At 33.4% G+C, this 22,594-nt stretch overlaps 3 protein-coding genes across 4 annotated transcripts; 2 read left to right on the top strand and 1 right to left on the bottom strand.

The window, feature by feature from the left end:
- Nucleotides 1-204: 204 nt before the first annotated feature.
- LOC107010145 (phosphatidylinositol/phosphatidylcholine transfer protein SFH12) lies at nt 205-3,890 on the bottom strand. 2 transcript variants are annotated; one of them, XM_015209402.2, is made up of 14 exons: nt 3,759-3,890; nt 3,315-3,430; nt 2,963-3,224; nt 2,784-2,883; nt 2,444-2,710; nt 2,276-2,353; nt 2,089-2,190; nt 1,956-2,005; nt 1,771-1,870; nt 1,538-1,630; nt 1,380-1,460; nt 1,210-1,291; nt 697-1,073; nt 205-609 (listed from the first exon to the last, which is right to left on the bottom strand). In XM_015209402.2, exons 2-14 carry the CDS (start codon nt 3,358-3,360, stop codon nt 523-525), a joined length of 1,725 nt encoding a protein of 574 aa, XP_015064888.1. In that variant the 5' UTR covers nt 3,361-3,430; nt 3,759-3,890; the 3' UTR covers nt 205-522. The 2 variants fall into 2 exon arrangements, with proteins under 2 accessions (XP_015064888.1, XP_015064884.1); XM_015209398.2 differs by lacking the exon at nt 3,759-3,890 and adding an exon at nt 3,567-3,748.
- Nucleotides 3,891-7,453: 3,563 nt separating this feature from the next.
- LOC107007852 (diaminopimelate decarboxylase 1, chloroplastic-like) lies at nt 7,454-12,609 on the top strand. The gene is made up of 8 exons (XM_015206662.2): nt 7,454-7,995; nt 8,889-9,063; nt 9,255-9,404; nt 10,037-10,198; nt 10,721-10,906; nt 11,475-11,597; nt 11,710-11,799; nt 12,392-12,609. Exons 1-8 carry the CDS (start codon nt 7,520-7,522, stop codon nt 12,470-12,472), a joined length of 1,443 nt encoding a protein of 480 aa, XP_015062148.1. The 5' UTR covers nt 7,454-7,519; the 3' UTR covers nt 12,473-12,609.
- Nucleotides 12,610-14,918: 2,309 nt separating this feature from the next.
- Nucleotides 14,919-22,165, top strand: LOC107008381 (bifunctional dihydrofolate reductase-thymidylate synthase-like). Its single transcript, XM_015207392.2, has 12 exons — nt 14,919-15,198; nt 17,997-18,511; nt 18,588-18,987; nt 19,345-19,389; nt 19,521-19,586; nt 19,743-19,804; nt 19,880-19,954; nt 20,043-20,208; nt 20,287-20,410; nt 20,890-20,996; nt 21,081-21,252; nt 21,943-22,165. Exons 2-11 carry the CDS (start codon nt 18,084-18,086, stop codon nt 21,189-21,191), a joined length of 1,584 nt encoding a protein of 527 aa, XP_015062878.1. The 5' UTR covers nt 14,919-15,198; nt 17,997-18,083; the 3' UTR covers nt 21,192-21,252; nt 21,943-22,165.
- Nucleotides 22,166-22,594: the final 429 nt, after the last annotated feature.

Genomic DNA, 22,594 nt, shown 5'->3' with positions numbered 1-22,594 from the left:
CACCTCATGCCACCTTATATTCAAGTAGAAATGTACCAGCCTTTTCTAAAAGGGTTGTGATTTTTAATTCCTTTTAACACTTGTGGAATGGAGCATTTCTCCATCTGTGTGAATTGAAGTGAAATAATGAAATGCTAAAAGCTCAATTAAAACAAAATGTGTGTAGTGAAAAATGTTGCTGTCATGGAAAACAAGACTGTAATATGAACAAAAGCCAACAGCAAACTGCTTCCATCTTTATTTACAGAAAAAAAATACAAGCTGATGTATCTGTAATGTGCCATAATATATGGCATTTACAATTAGAGCTCCAATGGAGAGGGTGAACAGTAAATCTCGCCGAAGAAGATAGAACAAAGCTTACTGCAGTTGTGCTGGTGAATAGCACTACAGGTAATGTAAACAATGTTTAAGTTTTTAAAGAGTTAAAATTTTACAAATATGTGAGAGATCATTCAAACAAACTTTCTTGGGCCAAAAAATGAAATCACCATCTCTACATCTATCTAAAGAAATTCAAACTTAAAAAACAAAGAACTTCTTCTTCTTCTTTTTCTTCTCAAGGACGGATAGGAGCTCTTGTTGACGGACAAGAGCTTCATCAAGAGCCTGTCAGTTTTTTAAAAGTAAGCAAAAAGTTTATTAGGCAATGGAGTAACAAAGATTCATTGTAATCTGAAGAAAAGCAGATAATACCTTCTTGGTAGCTAAAAGTTCTTCCTCCAAAGTACCAACTCGGTTAATGGCAGCGTTAAGCATGTTTTCTTTCTCAGGTGGCATAGAAGAAGGTTTCTGGCTAAGAGTAATGACCTTATCCTCGAGTTCTTCCATGCGTTTCATCATGCTAATGTAATCTTTTGTCGAGATGACATGTCCACGAGTCTGTTGTTCTTTAATCATGTCAGCACTATACAAAGAACCAGCCAAGAGTGTAGCATCTGTAAGTTTCCTTGGCATGTTTTTAGTCATCCTAACCAATGTCACAATGCCCATCACTAAAGTCATCACTCCACTGAAAACAGGATTGCCAAATCCTTCCGATGACTTACAAGCATCGTGGACAGGGAAGAAATCTGTTGCTCGAAAAAGGAATACATGTTAATATAGCACAGAGAGGAATGAGCAGATAGAGAAAAATACTAAACTTTGGACTGAACTCAACCACAAAAGCTATCTCATGAGGTAAAGATTTCCTCGGAGGACTTATACCTTTAGAATTAGCTAAGGGACCAGCTTTTACTTCTTTAGGCCAAGTCGCATAGACAGCCTTGTCCACGATAGGGATATCAAACTGAAAAGCAAAACCAAGACGTAGAGTTTAGATTAAGGTATAGCACTGTAAAGAAGTCGGAAAAGTTGTGGATGAAGAAGCAACTTACTTCCTCACGGACAGGGGAAAGCTGGCCATTATCCCTTTGAACCTTGGAAGAGTCAGTTTCCTTTCTAGAAGAAGTGCTCTTCTGCAACATTGAGGGACTTTGTTACTCATCCAATATATTTAATGAAGAATAAAAGTAACTGCAGAGATAATACACACCTTGGTGTTGGCATTGTCATCCTCTGGGATAGTTTTCTCATCCATTGAGATCACAAATTTGTGTGAACATTTATGCTCACCATTGCGAACCATCTATGCATCAATCAAATCAATCACAGATTTCAGAGATAAGTAATACTACTAGCAGTCTTAAAGGTACAAATACTAATTAGGAATTCGTTTTTATAGTATTAATAATCTTCTGAATGCAAAACTGCAAAGTTGAAAGTTACCCTCATAATTTCTGGATCATTCCATGGACCTTTATCAGAAACCATACAACCTCCTTTATCAGCACAAGTACATGTTCCACCTAAGAACTCCGGCAATTCACTGGTACGATATCAAACCATCATTAGGCTCTATGCAGATAATCTAGTCTCAAAATGTATAATTTCACCTCAAGTTATAGAGTTACCTTGCGTCAATTATTTCAAGCAACTTGCTGTGATATTTATTGCCAAGAACCTAAAAAAAACACAATAAGACTTGTGTTATACTACTTGACAGACAAAAATAGTGCTTAGACTTGTGGTTGAGTATGAGCTTACATGGATCTTTTGAGTGGTCTTTGGATCAAGGAATGACTTGACGGAATTCCATAAGAGCCTAAATCCAGAGCCAGCATTGATGATGTACATTCGGCACAAGCTCTAGAAATTGAATACATGATTAAATTAAACATGAGGACTTAAAAACCCTTTTTAACATATGATATGAATGGCTGCCCTGTTGTACCTCAGGGTAATTGTTGCCATCAATAGCCTGGAGGCGTTGAATGAGATCCCTAGCTGACTTGTTGAAATTTTTAAGTCCCTGAGGCAGGCATACATGTAAGTTGTATTATTAACCCGAAAAATGAGGCAGGTTCACACTGTTTGTGAAAAATTTATGCTATGATCATACCACTCCTTGGACATCCAGGATAGTTGTGCTTGTGTCAATGTGTCTTTTGGCTGCAAGTGAGCAGGCTGGCATCTTATCATTAATGGTCCTCTCAAACTCCTGTACATGATACTTGAGGTATCGGTCCATTGTTGTGGCTTGTAATAGCTTGACCGAATCTACTTGACCAATTCTTTCAATGTAAACTGGTCTCCCTTCTTTGTCAACTCCATGATGGCCTTGTGGATAGTACTTTAGGACCTCTTCCTTTTCCTTGAAGTCAAAATCCTAATCAAGATGCACAAAACATCATCATCATCAGTTCCTACAAACTTGAGATTATAGTTGTGATAAAAAATACCTCTGTGATGGTGTCTGCACCGAATTCCCTCCTCCACTGAAGCATATCAGCCCACATCTGCTTTGTTTTCTCAATGTCAAACTTTCTAGCCTTCAAGAACCTGTCATATTTCACATGTTATTTATTATAGATGGAAAAGGGCTAACTAGCACATGATCTGATGACAATAGAAAACACACCTTAGCATCAAATGATAATCATCATGTTTAGCAGGAAGTAATTCTTCAAGGATGAGAGCTTGGCGTAAGGCATCAACTGCCTTTAGTTCCTCCGCGTCATGCTCATCTTCTAAAACAACGACAGACATGACTCTGCTGTTTCTACGACCCCTTTTTGTTAGAGAATTTCTAAACTTGGTGGAGGCATTAATTGCCGCTTTCTTGATAGACCCAAGCCTTGTCTTCCTCTCATCTTCTGCATCCATATCAAACTTCTCTAGACCTGTCAAATAACAAACATAACATAAGCAGATGCCATATGCTAACCTAACAATCAACATACCCATAGACTAAACAACAACACAAAACTTACTTGGCCTGACAGGTCTTTCAAGAGGTCCTGACTTGTACTCACTCATGATTGAATTAAGCTAGCTGGAGATATTGGTTATAGTTTGTCACAAATCTTTTCTTGCTGAATTCCTACACCTTTTCAAACAAAAACAAAAAAAAGAAGCAAAGTTAGAGAAGAAAAAACCAACAAAAATAGGCACTTGATTTCCTCAATATAAGAATTAGTCCAAAAAAGCAAAACAAAGTTAATTCATGATCGCGAAAATCATACATGGAGACAATTGTTCAATCATCGGGACAATCTAGCTAACATTGCGCTCGTCTTTGATAAGAAAATGAACATCGAACCAAACTCAAGCTAAATAACATAACGACACGACAATTCAATCTCTCAACCAAGAATCTAAACTTATATGACATTCAAGAAAAAAAAAATGAAAACTATGAAGAATATAATTATTACCAGTGATGTAAGTGTCAAGGACATTTGAGAAAATCGGTAGGGAGTTGTCTTATATAACCGAATTATTAGTCTCCGAAAGTATTGCTGTCCCAATAACTTAGCTAATGGACAAGCGATAATATTTCTTTCTATTTTTCTAATCAGATAAAATAATTAAACATAGCTGATTTGGATACATAAATTTGATAATAATTACAGTTTTTATTTTTAATTTGACGAGGTCCTCACATTAGTCAAATATACAGCTAAACTAATATCTTCTTCGTGTTTTATGCGTAATGCAGAGCACTATCTTCAAAGTTCAAACTATAGGTACTCTCCCCACGCTTATAAGCCTTACATTTTTATTTTGCTTTATCAATGTCATTGTCATAAATGACACCAATAATTTTTAAGCTATCGTACGTCTGAGCTCATTTACATTCTCGGTTTCAAATCTGGATAAGTAAGGAGGGTTGTTGATGATCAATCGAAAATAACTTCTCTACTTAGTATATTTACTTACATTTTACCTTTCTAAACTTTACTTTGTGAAATTACATTAATTTACCTGTTTGAAATGAAAGAGAACCAATTATTACCTTATCCAACTATCCATAGACGATGAATCTTTCTATTGAAAAGAAATCTTTTCTAAACTTTACTTTGTGAAATTACGTTAGTTTACCTGTTTGAAATGAAAGAGAATCGATTATTACCTTATTCAACTATTTTCTATTGAAAAAAAAAATATATTGTACTCCTCCTGATATATATGAGAGTTAATTAATTATTCATGTAAGTAAGAGACTGAAAATATAGTCATAAATTATATATAATCATATGTTACATAATAATGTGATGAATTATCATGTTACATTTGGTTCAAGGAATATCATTAAATTTTCCATTATTCCAAAATATACATGTGAACCAAATTATTGAAATTCATAATGCATTCTTAGATTGAGAATTATTAAGAGATTGGTATAAATACATATGGGTGAGGGGAGGAGGTTGGTGGTTGATCAATTTATTTTACTTAAATATAATATTTAAATTTGCTAAGGGGTTAATTAAAATTGATGATTAATAAACCAACAGTATCAAGCTTAGATTACCTCTAGTCAATTTTTCAATGAATCTAACATTATGCTGCTCCACTAAGTGGCATTGCAAGCTTGCAACTTGTTGGCAATGGATTATAGACAGTGTATCACTAATTATTATATTAAATGTTACCTTATATTATCAAATACTAAATTAAAAAAACATTAATTTTGTGATTTCTTCCTCTTGATAACTGCCATCAAAGTCTTATCATAAATTTTATAGCTCTACAAGAATATTCTCATAGAAAGGAGGTTGACTTCATTGGTCACTTAACCGTACAACACTACTTTTTACAAAGCAACATGTTATATTTTATTTATGTAATGTCATTTGTCAATGAGAATAGGTTTGCACAAAGTTATTCCAACCATTTAGAACATTATTTTTCCAAAAAGTATATATCAACTTATAGACAAATGATGTATTGGAATTAGTTAACTTCTAAGATCGATGAATATTTCCTTTAGTTTCTTTTCTGTCTTTCGCAAATACTTTAGATTTACTTTGTCATTAGAGATTAGCTTCTTACACTATGATTCTTTTAATAGTTATATTCATTCTCAACAATCGTATAAGTTTTCGTTAAAAGCTTAGAGAGTGAACTTATGAAAATAAACACATAAGTCAAATTAGCTTTTGTATTAGTTTGTGCTACGGGAAATGCCTCATTTATGATGGTAATATGTATAAATCCCGCAAAAATGTTCATGAAGAGTATTTGGATTGACTTATTATAAGTGACTTTTAATTTTGAATTTATTTTTATTCATAAATCTGATAATTATAAAAAGTATTTTTAAGCATTTACTTTTATAAAATAAACATATAAAAATAAGCTAAGAATTAAAATTTAGATAGGATTAACTTTTAGCTTATAAACTATCTTAAAATTAAAACCAACTACCCCCATAAGTACAAATCTCATAGTTAGTTTTTCTCTTTTTTTTTTTTTTTTTGATTTTTTGCATGATAACAGACATGTTCTCTGTTTTGACCGTTGCTCTACGATCACCTTCACATAGATTGAAATAACAGATGAATCAAATTGTATTAGTTGATACATGTATCAGTCTATCTTACGATGTATTTATCAAATTACTATATTTGTTGGTACAATTGATATTCGTTGAATGCTATATGTATCAGGTGTATTCGTGTTCTCTAGTATCTTTCACGCTTTCTTCTAATCAGCTTGCCTTTCTCTTATAGTCTCTTATATTATTTTTTATATATATTCATATACACCTCATATATGTTAAATCAACTTAAATATGCGTATGAATATAAGTGATACATGAACAAATGATACAACAATTAATGATTACAAGTAAAATTAAAGCGAATGCACTGAGTTCCTAATATGTTTTGTTGTTTATATATTTGTATACCCAAATTGTATTTGTGATACAATCGAAAAGTGACATGAATACAAATGATATAAGAATAAACGAATACAAGTACAATTATTAGAGTGAAAAAATATAGTCTCTGGTATTTTTTGTTGTTTCTATCTTTGCATACATGCGGATAGTATTCATCAATACAAACTATATTCATCGATACGTATTTGTTAAAAACTAAAACAAGCCGATTAAATGAATTGATTTTATTTAGGGTTTGGTTTTAGATTTTTAAAAACCTAATAATATTTGGTTCGGTTATAATTTTGTTCGAAAAAAAATTAAAATAATGAAATCTAACCGATAAATAAGATACATAAATTTTATTATTTAACATGCATACTATATTATTTTTATAAATAATTTTAAAGACCTTATATGTGTATTAGTCAAAATTTATTTATAATTTACTTATGATGGTAAAAATGTCCAAGGTGAGAGCATTTACCTTAATTTCATGTATATGAGTGTCTATGACAAATTTTTTGTGGGACTAAAAATGTCAATATCTTTTTTTTAGGCAAAATATAGTGTGAATTTTGAAGCTTTATTTATAGTAAATTCAATGATCGAAAGTTTCATAATGTTGGTCATTCAACTATTTTTGTTTTGAATGGATTATTGTCTTTCTTTTTTTACATTTTAAATGAATTATTTCTTTTAGTTTTACGTATATGATTAATAACCAAATAATCAAACCAAACTAATTCGAAACCGATAACAACCAAATCGATAAATGTATATTATATTAGATTTGGTTTGATCTTGATAATTATAAAACCGACTAAGTTGATTTGATTTTGATTTTGTTCAATAACCGACCCCTGAACACCACTACTAAATTAATATTAAAACCCAATTTTTTGATGAAAAATATTTAAAAACCAATACATATTGCAAATATGTAATTATAAAATTGGCAATATAATTTAGTGATTTGGCTGGATTATTTCAGCTTATTTTTAGTAATGAATCAAATAAAAAATTATTATCTATTTATTTAATTGATTTAGTTGTTTGAAGCCATTATTTTTTTACTAAACCATGAAAAACACGTTGCTTAAAAATATAAAGTACCCTTTGTAGTTTGTACATAGTTTAATCATATATTTTCTCCTCTAAACCTAATCAAAATCTTTTTTAAAAAAATAATCAAGAAAACGATATTTCAATTTAGAAACAGTTTTTTAAGGACAGATTCCTATTAATCTGTGCAAACCCTTGTAATTTCACTAAGTCTAAAAGCCTTTTGGTATCTTTACTCCAACAATGGCGGCTACACACCTTGTCTCACACTCTCCATCACTTCACAAGTCCCTCAAATACCCATCAAATGCATCACAAAAACTTTCTTTTTTCAAACCCAATTTTCCATTGAAGCCCATCTCAAGAAACCTTAGCATAAGGGCATCTGTATCAACTTCTGAGCCTCAAACTCAGAAATTTCAGCATTGTTTCAAGAAATCTGAAGATGGGTTTTTGTATTGTGAGGGTGTTAAGGTTGAAGATGTTATGGAGACTGTCGAAAGACGACCCTTTTATTTATATAGTAAGCCCCAAATTACTAGGAACGTTGAGGCCTATAAGGCCGCTTTAGAGGGTTTGGATTCAATTATTGGTTATGCTATTAAGGCCAATAATAATCTAAAGATTTTGGAACATTTGAGGAGCCTTGGTTGTGGAGCTGTTTTGGTTAGTGGGAATGAACTCAAATTGGCACTTGGTGCTGGATTTGATCCTACGAAGTAATAATTCTATTGCTTTGAATCTTTGTTTCTTGAAATGATTCTTTTGTTTAGAATCTTGTTTCTTGAAATAATTCTATTGTTTAGAATCTTTGTTTTTTGATAAAGTTTATCGTTTAGAATCTTTGTTTCTTGATTATCTTGTTAGTTTCGTACTATATCCCAATCCCGTAAACTGGTATTCAGTAATTTGTAACACATGTGGAAAACCTTCAAATTTACTTTCTTGAATATACTCTGGAGTAATATATGTTCGAGTTGTGAGGTCGATTCACCCAACAAAAAGGGGGGAAAGATAAACTTGGTATTTGACATGAGAATGAGAGGTTTTACCAGTAGTAAAGCCTGCCTTAGATTTTTGGTTGGAGGTAGCCTGGGGTATTCTCTAGTTGTCTGGGGCTGAATTAGAGGTAGGTGTATATATCTTGTGCCTGTACTTGTTTAGGAAGATCTGTCATATGTGTCGGATTAGTGTGCCCAAAATCTTAGTGGAAATCAAACAGAATTTCTAGTGGTTACAGTAGTGAGTGTTGCTCCTAGAGAAAATTGTTACGAAAGAAAGAGAGAACCCTGCTTCTTACCCCTACAAACATTTGTAACTTGCCCGGGAACAAAGGTAGTGCCTTTTACCATGTACTTCTTAAATTTGTTCAGGTTCTTTAGGGTCTATATCAAACTTTAGACTCAAGCACTTCCCAGCTTTTTGTTTTTTAAGTAAGACTTTCTGTTATTGTAAGGATTTGCAGAGGACATTGAGCAATAGCTGAATCTATCCTCTTCGTTTTAGCCATGTTTTTTTCTCTTTTGTACATTTTAGTTTAATGTATTTGCTTTTCATTTTTCCACTTGCCGTTATATTGCATTAATTTAATTCATCAACTTTTCTCACATAGGTGTATTTTTAATGGAAATGGAAAGCTGTTAGAGGACCTAGTGCTAGCTGCCCAAGCAGGTGTGTTTGTAAACATCGACAGTGAATTTGACTTGGATAACATTGTAGCAGCTGCAAGACTGGCTGGGAAGAAAGTTAACGTGCTACTCAGGATTAATCCAGATGTGGATCCCCAGGTATTCACGTGCCATAATGAGTATAATGCTTGGATGTCTGCTTATTCCACTACAATAACTGTCTGTGCCTCAACTATTTGGCAGACATTTTATTACTAACATGATCAGGCTAGCATTCACTAATATTTTATACTGGCTGATGAATCATTGTGCCTTGTAATCATTTTGTTCTGACTTCTTGAGTGGGTTAGGTTCATCCTTATGTTGCCACCGGGAATAAGAGCTCCAAATTTGGCATCAGAAATGAGAAGCTGCAATGGTTTCTAGATGCTGTCAAGGCACATCCTCAGGAATTGAAACTTGTTGGAGCTCATTGTCATCTTGGGTCAACTATCACCAAGGTAATACTAGGATTGTCTGGATTTAATTATTTATAACATAAGTTTCTCTACTTTAAAGAATTCAGATTTTTGTCTTTTCTGCTCTTCTATATTTCGATAGTATGTTGACTTGGTTGTTTAATATCTTTAGTTATGTGTACTACCAATGGGAAATATGAATCATGACCTGTCTTCTAATGCTTTATCGGTTTTCAGTTATTTGGTGGCTGGCATTACCTTGTTGCCATCTGCTCAACACTATAAGATATAAATATAATATGAGTTCATTTATAACTTAAATTAATACCCCGTGCCCCCATTACCCCTTCTAGTTCTTTCTGTCACTTTTTGTAGGGTTAGAGTATAATATATATATATATTTGTTTGTTAAGACAAATATTTGAAGGGGAAAGTGCAAGAATTTAGCTGCCATTCCATATGTATATCAGACTTCCCTCCTAGTAATATCTTAGCCGATCTAGCTATTACCATATTTAGCTGATCCTTTATTCTGTTCTTCCTCTCCATTTTAAATATACCCCTGCGTATATATCTTTTAGAAAATACTTTGTTTATATAAAATGTAATACCTTCATGGTGGATGACATTACTCCCAGTGTTTTGTTGACATAAAACTTTGTTGTCTTTTCCAGGTAGACATTTTTCGAGATGCAGCTGTCTTGATGGTGAACTACATTGACGAAATCCGATCTCAAGGATTTGAAATTGATTACCTGAATATTGGAGGTGGTTTAGGGATTGATTACTATCATGCTGGAGCTATCCTTCCTTCACCTAGAGATCTTATTAATACGGTAAAATTTCTACCTCATATAATATGACATGTGGCAGAGTGTTTTTAGTAGAGTGAGTTACCCCAATACTTGTTCTTAGTAGTGACTTTATTTCACTTTGATTCTTATTTACTTGTCAAAAAGCTTTAGAACATACCTGATACGATGTGACTGTACTGGTGAGTCTAAGCAAGGAATAATATATGTCAACATATGTTCTCTCTTTATCTTCCCATGGAGATGGTCAGTTGAGCTGGCTACCACAAGATTCTCTTTCAACTGAAGTTTAGGGGGTTGATGATATGTGCATTGACAGCAGAACCACCTTGATTGCCACAATTTATATTGGGCAATATGGGTGAGAAAGATAGATTGCTTTCCCGTACTGATGCTCCATTTCTCAAAGTTTTGATTGATTCAGTGCAAGGCTACAATGTATATCAGCTTGGTAGAAATTTTAAGTTTTGACTAAAATTGAAGTTAGTGCTCTAACTGTGGGTCTAACATGGGTTTAGCTGACACTTCCTTTCATGTGTATTGCAGGTACGAGAATTGGTCCTTTCTCGAAACCTCAATCTCATTATTGAACCTGGAAGATCATTAATTGCAAACACATGCTGCTTGGTTAACAGAGTTACTGGAGTTAAAACCAATGGGACCAAAAACTTTATTGTGATTGATGGTAGTATGGCTGAGCTTATACGTCCAAGTCTTTATGATGCTTATCAGGTGAGGCTGCAAACTATTTTTCTTTCAGCTATCAGAATTGACTCTTCCTTCTCTCTCACACATATTAAGCTAATAACCAGTCTAGCTTATTCAAACAGTTTCCATTTCCTTTTATCTGTATTCATGACTGTTATATGTCGTTTAAGGGATCTATATTTCGTTTAATGGATGTCAAATTATATGCTTTCAGTTCATGTTGTAACAGTTGGATGCAGTTCTCCTCATCCCCAAACATCCCTGGTGTCCCTGCTCCTTTTCTCTTCTGAAGTTCTCTATTCTTTAGGGGTATTTAGCAATTATTTACTTTTCAAAGGTGTTTACTTAAAATGCTTGTGCTGCAGAACTTTTGTGAATGCGTACCCCAAAAATCTTATGCTTTGTTCTTGTTGGTGGTCATATTGTTCAACTTTTTGAAGTAGCCTACTGTTGGTAATTATACTCAATTTGTATGAGCATACAATTTGGACCTCATTCTTTATTCACACTCTGCATATATCTGATTTACGCTTGTGTGGATTTTATGATCTTCTCCTGCACTCCTGCTCAGTGAATGATTTGTTGATTGCAGCACATAGAGCTTGTTTCCCCTCCACCTCCGGAAGCTGCAATTCTTAAGTTTGATGTTGTTGGTCCTGTATGTGAGTCGGCTGATTTCCTGGGGAAGGACCGTGAACTTCCCGCCCCGTCTAGGGTAATTTGTTTTGACCTCTCATTGCCTACTAGAACAGGACAATGTTTAGCTTCTCATTTAAGGATTTCCTGATACACATTAAAGCGATACTAATTATGACATTTCGATTCAGGGCACTGGTTTGGTAGTTCACGATGCAGGTGCTTACTGCATGAGTATGGCATCAACTTACAATCTCAAGATGCGCCCACCAGAGTACTGGGTATATTGTCTTAACCTGTTATTAAATTGATGTGTTGATCCTAGTATTTGTTTCTGGTGTTCCTTTTACCCATTAATCTACCCTCAAACCTTGTCATGGTGGAAAAAGACTTGGTGTTCTAGTCAACATCTTGTACCCGAAGTGTACATGGTTACATTAACAATTAACTTGATCCTAAATCTTAAGCTGGTATTTTGTTGTGAAGAATTGAGTGTCAAGCTTCCATATGACTAGTATCTATTTACAAGATCTATAACTCACATGCCCTTTTGCTTTTCTAAAGACTGCAAAAGAATGTCCTTTTAAATGCTAACTTGGTGCGTGGCTGGATTTTGTTAATGATACTACTGCTACTTACAAGATAAGAGAGTTGAATGCCACTTGTTGCTTGTATCATTCTGAAAATTGAAGCACTATCCATGATTTTCTTAGTTGCTGCTTAACGTTATCAAAGTGATCTATGAATCTGATAGTCATATGAACGTCTCTTCTCGTATGACATGTAACGTCACATCCAAGACATGCATTTGATCATCTTCACTATTGTAATGTTGATACAAAATTTTGAGAAGGATTGTGCAATTGTTTGTAGGTGGAAGAAGATGGATCACTGTCCAAAATCCGTCATGGGGAGACATTCGAAGACCATTTAAGATTGTTTGAAGGTCTGTAAAATTATGGTTTCTTTTAAGCACTTAAACATGACAGGATGTGAGACTAAGAAATTCCTCTGGTAGTTTGGTTCCTGTCAGTGTTGACAATTCTGTATTTGGATTGTTCCAATTAATGGATTTTCCTCACGGTTTTCTACCTGGCGTCTAGGACCTGCATTGGAGTTCAATTAAATCTGGACTCGCACACTCCAAATAGAAGTGGTTTTTTTTTTTCTAAAAAGAAATGGTTAAACAAAAACTAGCATAATTTGCTTTGAAGAATATGGTAAAGACCCTAAAAGTGCCTAGTCTAAGACACTATTCAACTTTATTTACTAAAAAAGTAATAATCATATATATGTATTTGTACATATGTATATTCTTGGGCGAGCGAGATTGGGAGAGGGAGGAGAGAGGCGAGTGACCCCCTTTTTTCTTAGAATTTAACAGTTATGATATGTTTTGTATTTTGTTCGGCCCATTTTATCGGATTATAATGATTTTGTGACTTTTTTGGGAGAGAGGCAGATGAGAATGGGAAAGGGAGGGCAGAGGCAAGCTAGACTAGACAATAATTTGTATATTGCAGGTATGATTGTATAATCAACGTGTTTTTGTTAATCAAGGAATATAAAGTCTGAATTATAAAAATATGATAAAATTTGAAATAACGAATTGATACAAACATAAATATATGAACTATTGAACTTTAAATAATTATACAAACAACATTATATGAATTATACCATACAAAATTCAAAAATTGCATGTTTATATACACAAAAAGATTGAATAAGTATTAGGATAAAACTAAAAAATCAAAGGAAATCATTGCCATATACAAATACAAATCATACGAATAATTGTTAGTTGCGAATTATACAAACTTGACAAATTATACAAACGAAATCAAATCATGTAAGTAATGGTTAATGTTAGTCGGGAGAGGCAATTATATCAAATTATAACTATGAGTAGTAATTAAATAGTATAAGTTTGCTTAGCCGCGTAATTTTTCCTTCTCTTTTATTAATTATGTAAATGAGGATCTTTTTAAAAATTAATAAATTTATCCATTTTTTTCTTTTACAAAATTATAATAAAAAAAGATAATTAGGACTTTCATTATAAAATAAAAGTTGGAGGTTCAACGTAACATAAAGATATTTGTAACAATTGTGAAGATTTGTTTGATCGATTAATTACAACAATTTATGGGATGTAACTAATTTTGACTGATTAGTTAAAGTATTTCAATAGAGAAAATACGTAAATAATTGATCCATTAATTAAAATTGAAACTTGACTGATTAATTAAAGCATCACTATTACGATAAGACGTAATTAATTGTTCGATTAATTAAAGCAATTAACGGCACACACCAACTTTGACTGATTATTGAAGTATTTCTATTGCAATAAGGCGTAATTAATTGATCGATTAATTAAAGCAATTCTATTGCAATAGATTATAACTAGCTTTGATTGATAGATTGATTAAAGTAGTTTTATTGATAATTTTTTTTTTATTGCGATAAGACGTAATTAATTGATCGATTGATTAAAGTAGTTTTATGTGATTGGGAGTAACTAACTTCCACTGATTAATTACAGTGATTCTATTGTGTCCAGTCAATTTTTATCACATAAATTGGATATGTAATATCTCACACATATACCCTCTATCCAATTTATGTGATATAAATTAACCCGACACAATAGAATCATTATAATTAACCAGTCAAAGTTAATTACTCCCAATGACATAGAATTACTTTAATCAACCGATCAATTAATTATGTCTTACGCGATAAACAAACTTTAATTTATCAGTCAAAGCTAGTTATGAACCATTGCAATAGAATTGCTTTAATTAATCAATCAATTAATTACGCCGTATTGCAATAGAAATACTTCAATAATCAGTCAAAGTTGGTTGTGTGCCATGTATTGCTTTAATTAATCAAACAATTAATCACGTGTTATCGCAATAATGAAACTTTAATTAATCGGTCAAAATTAGTCAAGTTTCAATTTTAATTAATAGATTAGTTATTTACGCCTTATCGCTATAGAAATACTTTAATTACTTAGTCAAAATTAATTACATCCCATGAATTGTTGTAATTAATTGATCAAACAAATTTTCACAACTGATATTAATATCTTTATGTTGCGTAAAAACTCCAATTTTTATTTTACAATGAAATTAGTTAATTATCTTTTTTATTATAATTGTAAAAAGGAAAAAAATAAGAAGATAAATTTAATAATTTTTAAAAAAGATCCTCATTTACATAATTAATACAAAAAAAAGTGAAGATTATTATTACTAGAACTTGTTTTTCCTAATGCAGTCAAATAAAAATAATGAGTAATCAATATAAAATGAAAAAATTTACAAACAATTTATATTATATTTAATTAAAGAAAAATAAAGGGATTATTGTTTTAAAAAAATTCACGGAAAAAATGGCATGGCGCTGCTCCGCGTCAAGAGTGGTTTTGGATTTTTCTTGAAGTTTTCGCTCCATAGTCCTTGCTTGTTTATTCCCATTTATAGTCCAGTCCCCCCTCTCTACTCTTTTTATCAAACTGTGGTTGATTTCACTGCTCACAATATTCAAAAACCGCCTCTTGTTTTCTCCTCTCTATATATTTTTCTCTTCTCTCACAGTTTTACAACCCTAAATCTCTGATCTACCGCTTCAAAATTTCAGTCATATCACCTCTTGTTTTCCGATCGGTAAATTTCTCACTGATGCATTTTAGTTTTGATGCATTTTTTGTTTAAGATTTTCTAGATATGTGTTTATGTATTATTGTTGCTTTAATAGTAAAAAAACAAACAAAAACTTTGTTAGAATTCTCTATTTCATTGATAAAAGTAGTTGTTGTGAGTTCTGATGATTACTAGTTTCTTACTGCATTTTGTTTTAAGCTTTTCTAGAGATGTGTTTTTTTGTTACTTTGTTAGAATTCTCTATGTTTTTAAAAAATTGAGAATTGATTTCATGATGCTTTTAGCTTTGACTGATTTCATTGATAAAAACAGTTGTTCATTATTAATTTCTTACTGCATTTGGTGTTAAGCTTTTCTAGAGATGTGTTTCACTCAGATGTTTTGTTTCCTTAATCAGAGCTTTGTTAGAATTCTCTATGTTTTTAAAAATTGAAAATTGATTTTATGTTGCTTTTAGCTTTGACTGATTTCATTGATAAAAGCAGTTGTTCATATGATGATTATTAATTTCTTACTGCGTTTTGTTTTAAGCTTTTCTAGAGATGTGTTTCACTCAGATGTTTTGTTTCCTTAATCAGAGCTTTGTTAGAATTCTCCAGTTTTTTAAACTGAGGATTGATTTTTATGATGCATTTTAGTTTTGACTGATTTCATCTATAAAATAGTTCTAGTTCGTTTTGTGTGAGCTCTGGGAATTACTAATTTCTTGCTGCGTTTTCCTTTTAAGATTTTTTTTTTAACCTCAGATGTGTTGTTTCCTTAATCTGTAAAATGAAAAAGCTTTGTCAGAATTCTTCATTTTTTTAATTGAGGATTGACTTTATGATGAATTTTAGTGTGTATGGTTTACATCTATTAAAATGGTTCGTGTCGTTTTAGTTCTGTTGATTCTTAAATTCTTATTATATTGTCGTTATACGCTTGTCGTGACGTGTTCTGTCAATTGTTAAAGTCTTGTTACATCCATTACACGCTTGTCGTGATGTGTGTTTATTCTTAAAGTCGTGTCACGTCCCGTTACACGCTTGTCGTGACGTGTTCTGTTGATTCTTAAATTTAGTCGTAGTCAAGTACAGTTAAAAAAAATAGTCAAATGAGAATTGATTATCTGATAACAAGTTGTGTTAATTTCATCTGTGGAGAGAAGCCTTGTTAGAATTCTCCAGCTTTTTAAATTGAGGATTGATTTTATGATGCATTTTAGTTTTGACTGATGTCATCTATAAAATATGTCTGATCATGTGAGTTCTGGGCATTACTAATTTCTTGCTGCATTTTCCTTTTAAGATGTTTTTTTTTATCTCAGATGTGTTGTTTCCTTAATCTGTAAAATGAAAAAAGCTTCGTTAGAATTCTTCATTATTTTAATTGAGGATTGACTTTATGATGAATTTTAGTTTGTATTCTTGCTACATTGTCGTTACACGCATGTCATGACGTGTTCTGTTAATTCTTAAAGTCTTTGTTACATTCCCGTTACATGCTTGTCGTGACGTGTTCTGTTTACTCTTAAAGTCTTGTTTACATTCGTTACGCTTGTCGTGACGTGTTCTGTTAATTCTTAAAGTCTTGTTACATTCCCGTTACACGCTTGTCGTGACGTGTTCTGTTGATTCTTAGTCGTAGTCAAGTACAGTTAAAAAAATAGTCAAATGAGAATTGATTATATGATAACATTTTAAGTTGTGTTAATTTCATCTGTGGAGAGTAGTTCGTGTTGTGTGAGTCCTGTTGCCTCTTAAATTTTCGAGGCATTCTTTACAGACTTCCTGGGACATGTTCTTCGTTAATTTTCTCAAATTGAATTTGAATTTTCTCTAGCTTAACTGAGGTATAAATACATAAATTGCCCCCTAAACTTATCCCGAAAACTCAGTTATACACTATAACTTTACAAGCATCCTTTTACCCCCATAATCTTTTTTGGACTGGAACTAATACCCCTTACGAAGAGAATCCTGGACCTATTTTGTCAAGTGTTATACACGCGCCTAATATGTATAACACCACTTATCCACAAAATACTTTGCCATAGGAAGTTCACATTTCCTGCCATAGAAAGTTCGCATTTCCTGCCACAGAGAGTTTGGCTTTCCGTTTACAAGCATATTATCTTCAATGCTCTTTGTTTTTTCCATTTCTGGTTGTTTCTTCCTCTTTTCAACTTATGCCAGAGCTTTGTTGAGAGCAATTATACAATGAAGATTGATATGGCAAAAAGCTGAGATGAAACTTTGGTGTTGAAACAAAATAAATTTGAGTTCCTTTACTGGTTTTTGTACAATGAGAGTAATTTTTTATTGAATTTGCTCAATTAGTTTCTCTATGGTAATTCGTGACGAATAAGTGAAATCAAATAGCAGTGTTTTTTGCATTAATACTTGATAGTTTATCTTAACCCATTATATTTGGCTGCCTAATAAGCCAGTTGAGTGGCTTGTGCTGTTTATTGCCTGCTTGGAATGAGTGACTGGAGCCATTTATTGCCTGCTTGGAATAATTGGCGATTAGATAGTAGTACCTGAACTCTTGCATGATAAATTTCTAACCTTTTCCTATGTTTATTGGTAATATTACATAATTAGATATGCAGTTGTTCTATATTGATAAAATAGGTCGCATTTGGTTATATATCCCTGTTCTAAGTTATTATTTTTCCTATACAGCAGTAATAAACTTGAAATTTGTTTGTCTAAACTTTTGAACACATTGACTCAACGTGTTTGCATCTCCTTGTAGACTATTTACTTGCATTTTGAGAACGCATCATTGATAATTTTGGTGCCTATTGTGTATTTCAGGTTTTATTGCGTTTTGGCAAGAACCGGTCGGTCGATCTTAGGTGCAGATCAGTATTATTCAGTTCATTTCAGGTCTCTTACTCAGTTATGGCCAGTGAAACAAAGACAGGCGTTTCCAATGGTAACGGCAATGCTCATTTTACTCCACAGCGGACTTACCAGGTTGTGGTTGCTGCAACTCAAAGTATGGGAATTGGTAAGGAGGGGAAGTTGCCTTGGAGACTGCCTACAGATCTCAAGTTCTTCAAGGGTATCACTGGGACTACAACGGATCCTACAAAAAGGAATGCTGTTGTCATGGGAAGAAAGACTTGGGAAAGTATTCCTATTGAACATCGCCCTCTTCCTGGACGCCTCAATGTTGTTCTCACACGTTCAGGAAGTTTTGACATTGCTACAGCAGAAAATGTTGTCATATGTGGAAGTTTAGGCTCTGCTTTGCAACTATTGGCAGCCTCGCCTTATTGTCTCTCTATTGAAAATGTGTTTGTTATAGGAGGTGGCGAGATTTTCAGGTCAGCTTTCTTGCTGCTTTCTTTTTTGTCTAACCTTTAATGCTAGTTTTTCAACATATTCTTCTTCTTGATGCAGAGATTCCCTGAATGCTCATGGATGTGATGCAGTCCATATCACTGAAATTGAGACTGATATAGCATGTGATACTTTTACTCCTGCTATTGACACCTCGGTATTTCGACCCTGGTACTCATCATTCCCTGTGATTGAGAACAAGATTCGCTATTCTTTTACCACCTATGTTCGTGTGAAGAATTCCGGAGTAGAAACTGTTAATCAGTCAAACAGTGAGATTCCTGAGAATGGTTCAGATTCTTCTGATATTGAGGTTAAATCATTTTCTTTCTTGCCTAAAATGATATTTGAGAAACATGAAGAATACATGTATCTGAGACTGGTTGAAGATATCATCTCGAATGGCATGCTAAAGGATGACAGGACAGGCACTGGTACTTTGTCGAAATTTGGTTGCCAGGTAATGAGAAGTATATAAAATTCAGTTGTCTTTCTCAACAAAGATAAAAGTTCAGCTCTGTATGTTTTTTTGTCTCTTCCTTTATTTTGGGTGTGTTTGAAGAAGTGAGCACATCAAATATGTTTAATTGGGAGAAGAGAGTACTGCAAGTAAAATTTTGGTTGGAGAAGGGTTCACATTTGATCATAATGTGAATAAGAAAAAGGGAATGAAAGGTAGAAGCTTTGCACGTAACCTTGTGCGGATGAATATCAAACAAAGTCTTCTCTATTTGCCTTCCCTGTTTATATGTACGGGTAATTTAATGCCTGTTTGGTGTATCTGTGATAATGTTGTGATGTTTTACTATTGCTGCAGATGAGATACAATTTACGCAGATCATTTCCCCTTCTTACAACAAAGGTATCGTGTTATATATTTGTTTGTAGTTTAATGTGCTTTTATATAATATGTGTCCAATTTTTCCTACCACTACAATGTGAACTGCAATCGCAGATCACTTAACTTATTTTGTATGTTATTTTGGGTTTCAGAGAGTTTTCTGGAGAGGCGTCATTGAAGAACTCTTGTGGTTCATCAGTGGATCAACAAGTGCTAAGGTTTCTTTCTGTTCCTCACTGATTGTATAATTTGGGTTCTGTTTCCTTGCCCATAATGCTTTGTGCAATTTGTTATGGCATCTCGGAGATAGTTACCATTAATGTTTTAATGATTTCTGACCCTTAGCTGGCATAACTAAGATTTTTTTAGTTCAGGTCCTACAAGAGAAGGGCATTCATATTTGGGATGGCAATGCATCCAGAGATTATCTTGATAGGTAAGATTTTATCTCTTCTTTCTATTAAGTCTATTATAAATGTTGAACCATCTTAATTTTGGCATCCCGTTTCAGTATTGACTTGAAGGATAGGGAAGAGGGTGATTTGGGACCAGTATATGGGTTTCAGTGGAGACATTTCGGTGCCAGGTCAGTCTTTGAAAACTTACTCATCATACAGTTGGTCAAAACTCTAGAGTTATGTGGTAACTTGTTCTATTGAACCTGCTATATACAGGTACATTGACATGCATACTGACTACAGTGGCCAGGGGTTTGACCAATTGGCTGATGTTATCAACAAAGTTAAAAACAATCCAGATGACCGACGCATTATTCTTTCAGCTTGGAATCCTTCTGATCTTAAACTGATGGCGCTCCCACCTTGTCATATGTTTGCTCAGGTTAGTGTTGTCATGGTTTTGTTTATGGCAGAACTTATTGTTTATGTACTAATCTTCTCTTTCATCTTGTGGTTGTAGTTTTATGTAGCCAATGGGGAGCTATCCTGTCAGATGTATCAGCGATCTGCCGATATGGGTTTGGGAGTGCCATTCAACATTGCATCTTATGCCTTGCTGACATGCATGATAGCTCATGTCTCTGGTATGCTGTCAGGATACCTCTATAGCTAATTTCTCATGCGCATTATGTAATAACTAGCAAATTTCCTACCTGCTTAAAGACGTGACTAGTCAAGAATTCTGATTAAGCAAAAAATATACTGCAAAACTCATTTACTAGGTGTGGCATTTGAAAATGGAACTTTACCCTTCTTATGAGACTCAGTCCTTGTCCTTTATGAGACAATCCTATGCCTTAATACTTCTAGCTAAGTTTCTAAGTAGTACTGCTTGGTGAGATGGCCAATTACTTTGTACGTGTATTCTTAAATACAGTTCCAACTTGAAAAAGGATATGTAACTTTTGAACATTTGATTTGTAAATTTTCATGTATATTGATATTGGAGACATATCTTTTGATGGTCATTCACTAGTCATTCTACATCCAGGCTCCATCCCACTTCAGTTCCTTCTGTTTTACTATTCGCCTCATGTTTTTTTGCTCTACCTTCTCTTTACAGGTCTAGTTCCTGGTGACTTTATACATGTGTTAGGAGATGCTCATGTTTATCGCAATCATGTCAGACCTCTGCAAGACCAGCTTCAGAAGTTGCCTAGACCTTTCCCAGTAAGTAAAGGAATACTTTTTTTTCCCTGTTATATAATCTCTATCTCTTCCTCTCTAACTACAGTTGGTTCTGAATGGGTGTAGGTGCTGAAGATCAATCCGCTGAAAAAGGACATAGATTCCTTTGTTGCTGCTGACTTTGAACTTGTTGGCTATGATCCTCACCAAAGAATCGAAATGAAGATGGCAATATGAAGTTCCATGCAGTTAGTCCTGGAATCCCTCTGCTCTTAGGATATGTGGCTCATATTTTGAGGCAAGTGAATGGAACTACCTGATTTCTTATTCCTTCTTCCTTTGGTACTTACATGACCTAATTTTCACTGTTCAGGGTCTAGATAAAAGAATCTGATTTGATATTAAGTTTTTCTTTTTTAAAAAATAAATAAATTACGTGATAGATTTCCGTAAGGCTTTGTCTGAGATCCATTGATTGAAGTTCTCAGTGTAAGAGAGCAAGTATGATGCTCAAACTTCTCCATTTCCTTCATCTGGTATCTGTTGCCTTTAAGAGGGGGGGCTCTAGTTGATGTTGTGGAAGCTTTTGTCTACTACTGTTGCAACCATTGTCATCATGAAATCATACATCAGTTGAACCATTTCTGAGGCATAAGGTCTCGCACTTAATTAGGAGGATAGTGAATTGTCAAGGCTTCCTTTTTGTTAGTCGGAAGTATGTTTGTCATGTAAGAAATTTATGTCCGGCAAATATAGAGAGCATGTGTACCTTTTATTTTTATCTGTATAATAAAAGGTGGCTTGTTTGGGATTGAGTAGTAGTAGTAGTTGTTTCTGGATTCTGCAGGCTTGGGATCATGTGCTCTTTCACCTTTTAGGGGTTCTGGAATTTGTCCATCTATAACTACTTTCAATTTTAATTTATATATTGTATTTTTTACTTTTCTTATCGAAGTGGTTGATGCTTATTGTTTGTACAATTTTGCAGATTGGAGAACCGAGGATATCTTGAGGAGTTATTTTATAATTTGAATCTTAATTAGTAGTATATTTGAGTAAAAAACATCTAAGTAAGTATTATTAGGATCTGCGAATCCTTTAGCTCCAAAACGATGGATGTATGGTTGCTAAGGTGATTTAGAATGCTATGGCTTTCCTTTTGTGTTGAGACTTACCTTTTTGGCTTTCTATGACAATACCCTTTCTCTTATGCGATGTATTATTTATGTTTTCGCTTATTTATTTGCGTATATTGTTTCATGGCTTTTGTTGAGCTTCATTTGTGTCTGAGCATATACATAAACAGGGTGGGAGATTTGTGTATATTGCTACTAAGATTAGTATATTCTAATCTAACTGTGATTCTGGGATGGGGTGAAGGTTGCTAGATGAACTATCGATGGAGTCATGGAATGGCAGTGCTTAAAGGTCTTTTTATAATTTGTGTATTTTAACTGATAGTCCTAGAGGTGTTAAATGGACAAGTTGATCAAAACTTAAAAGGTCTTCAAAGTTGCTTGTGTCAAAATGACTTGTATCAATGGGCAAATGTCATGTCATAATTCAACCCAACCAATGTGACCTAATATTTTCTGAGTTATGTTTGGTGAAACAATAGTTTCTTTAACATAATATTTTTC

This window comes from Solanum pennellii, chromosome 1 (assembly GCF_001406875.1).
Source record: "Solanum pennellii chromosome 1, SPENNV200".
Classification (NCBI taxonomy): domain Eukaryota; kingdom Viridiplantae; phylum Streptophyta; class Magnoliopsida; order Solanales; family Solanaceae; genus Solanum; species Solanum pennellii.
Note: the sequence above shows the minus strand (reverse complement) of the source record. Positions and strands in the feature narration are given on the sequence as shown.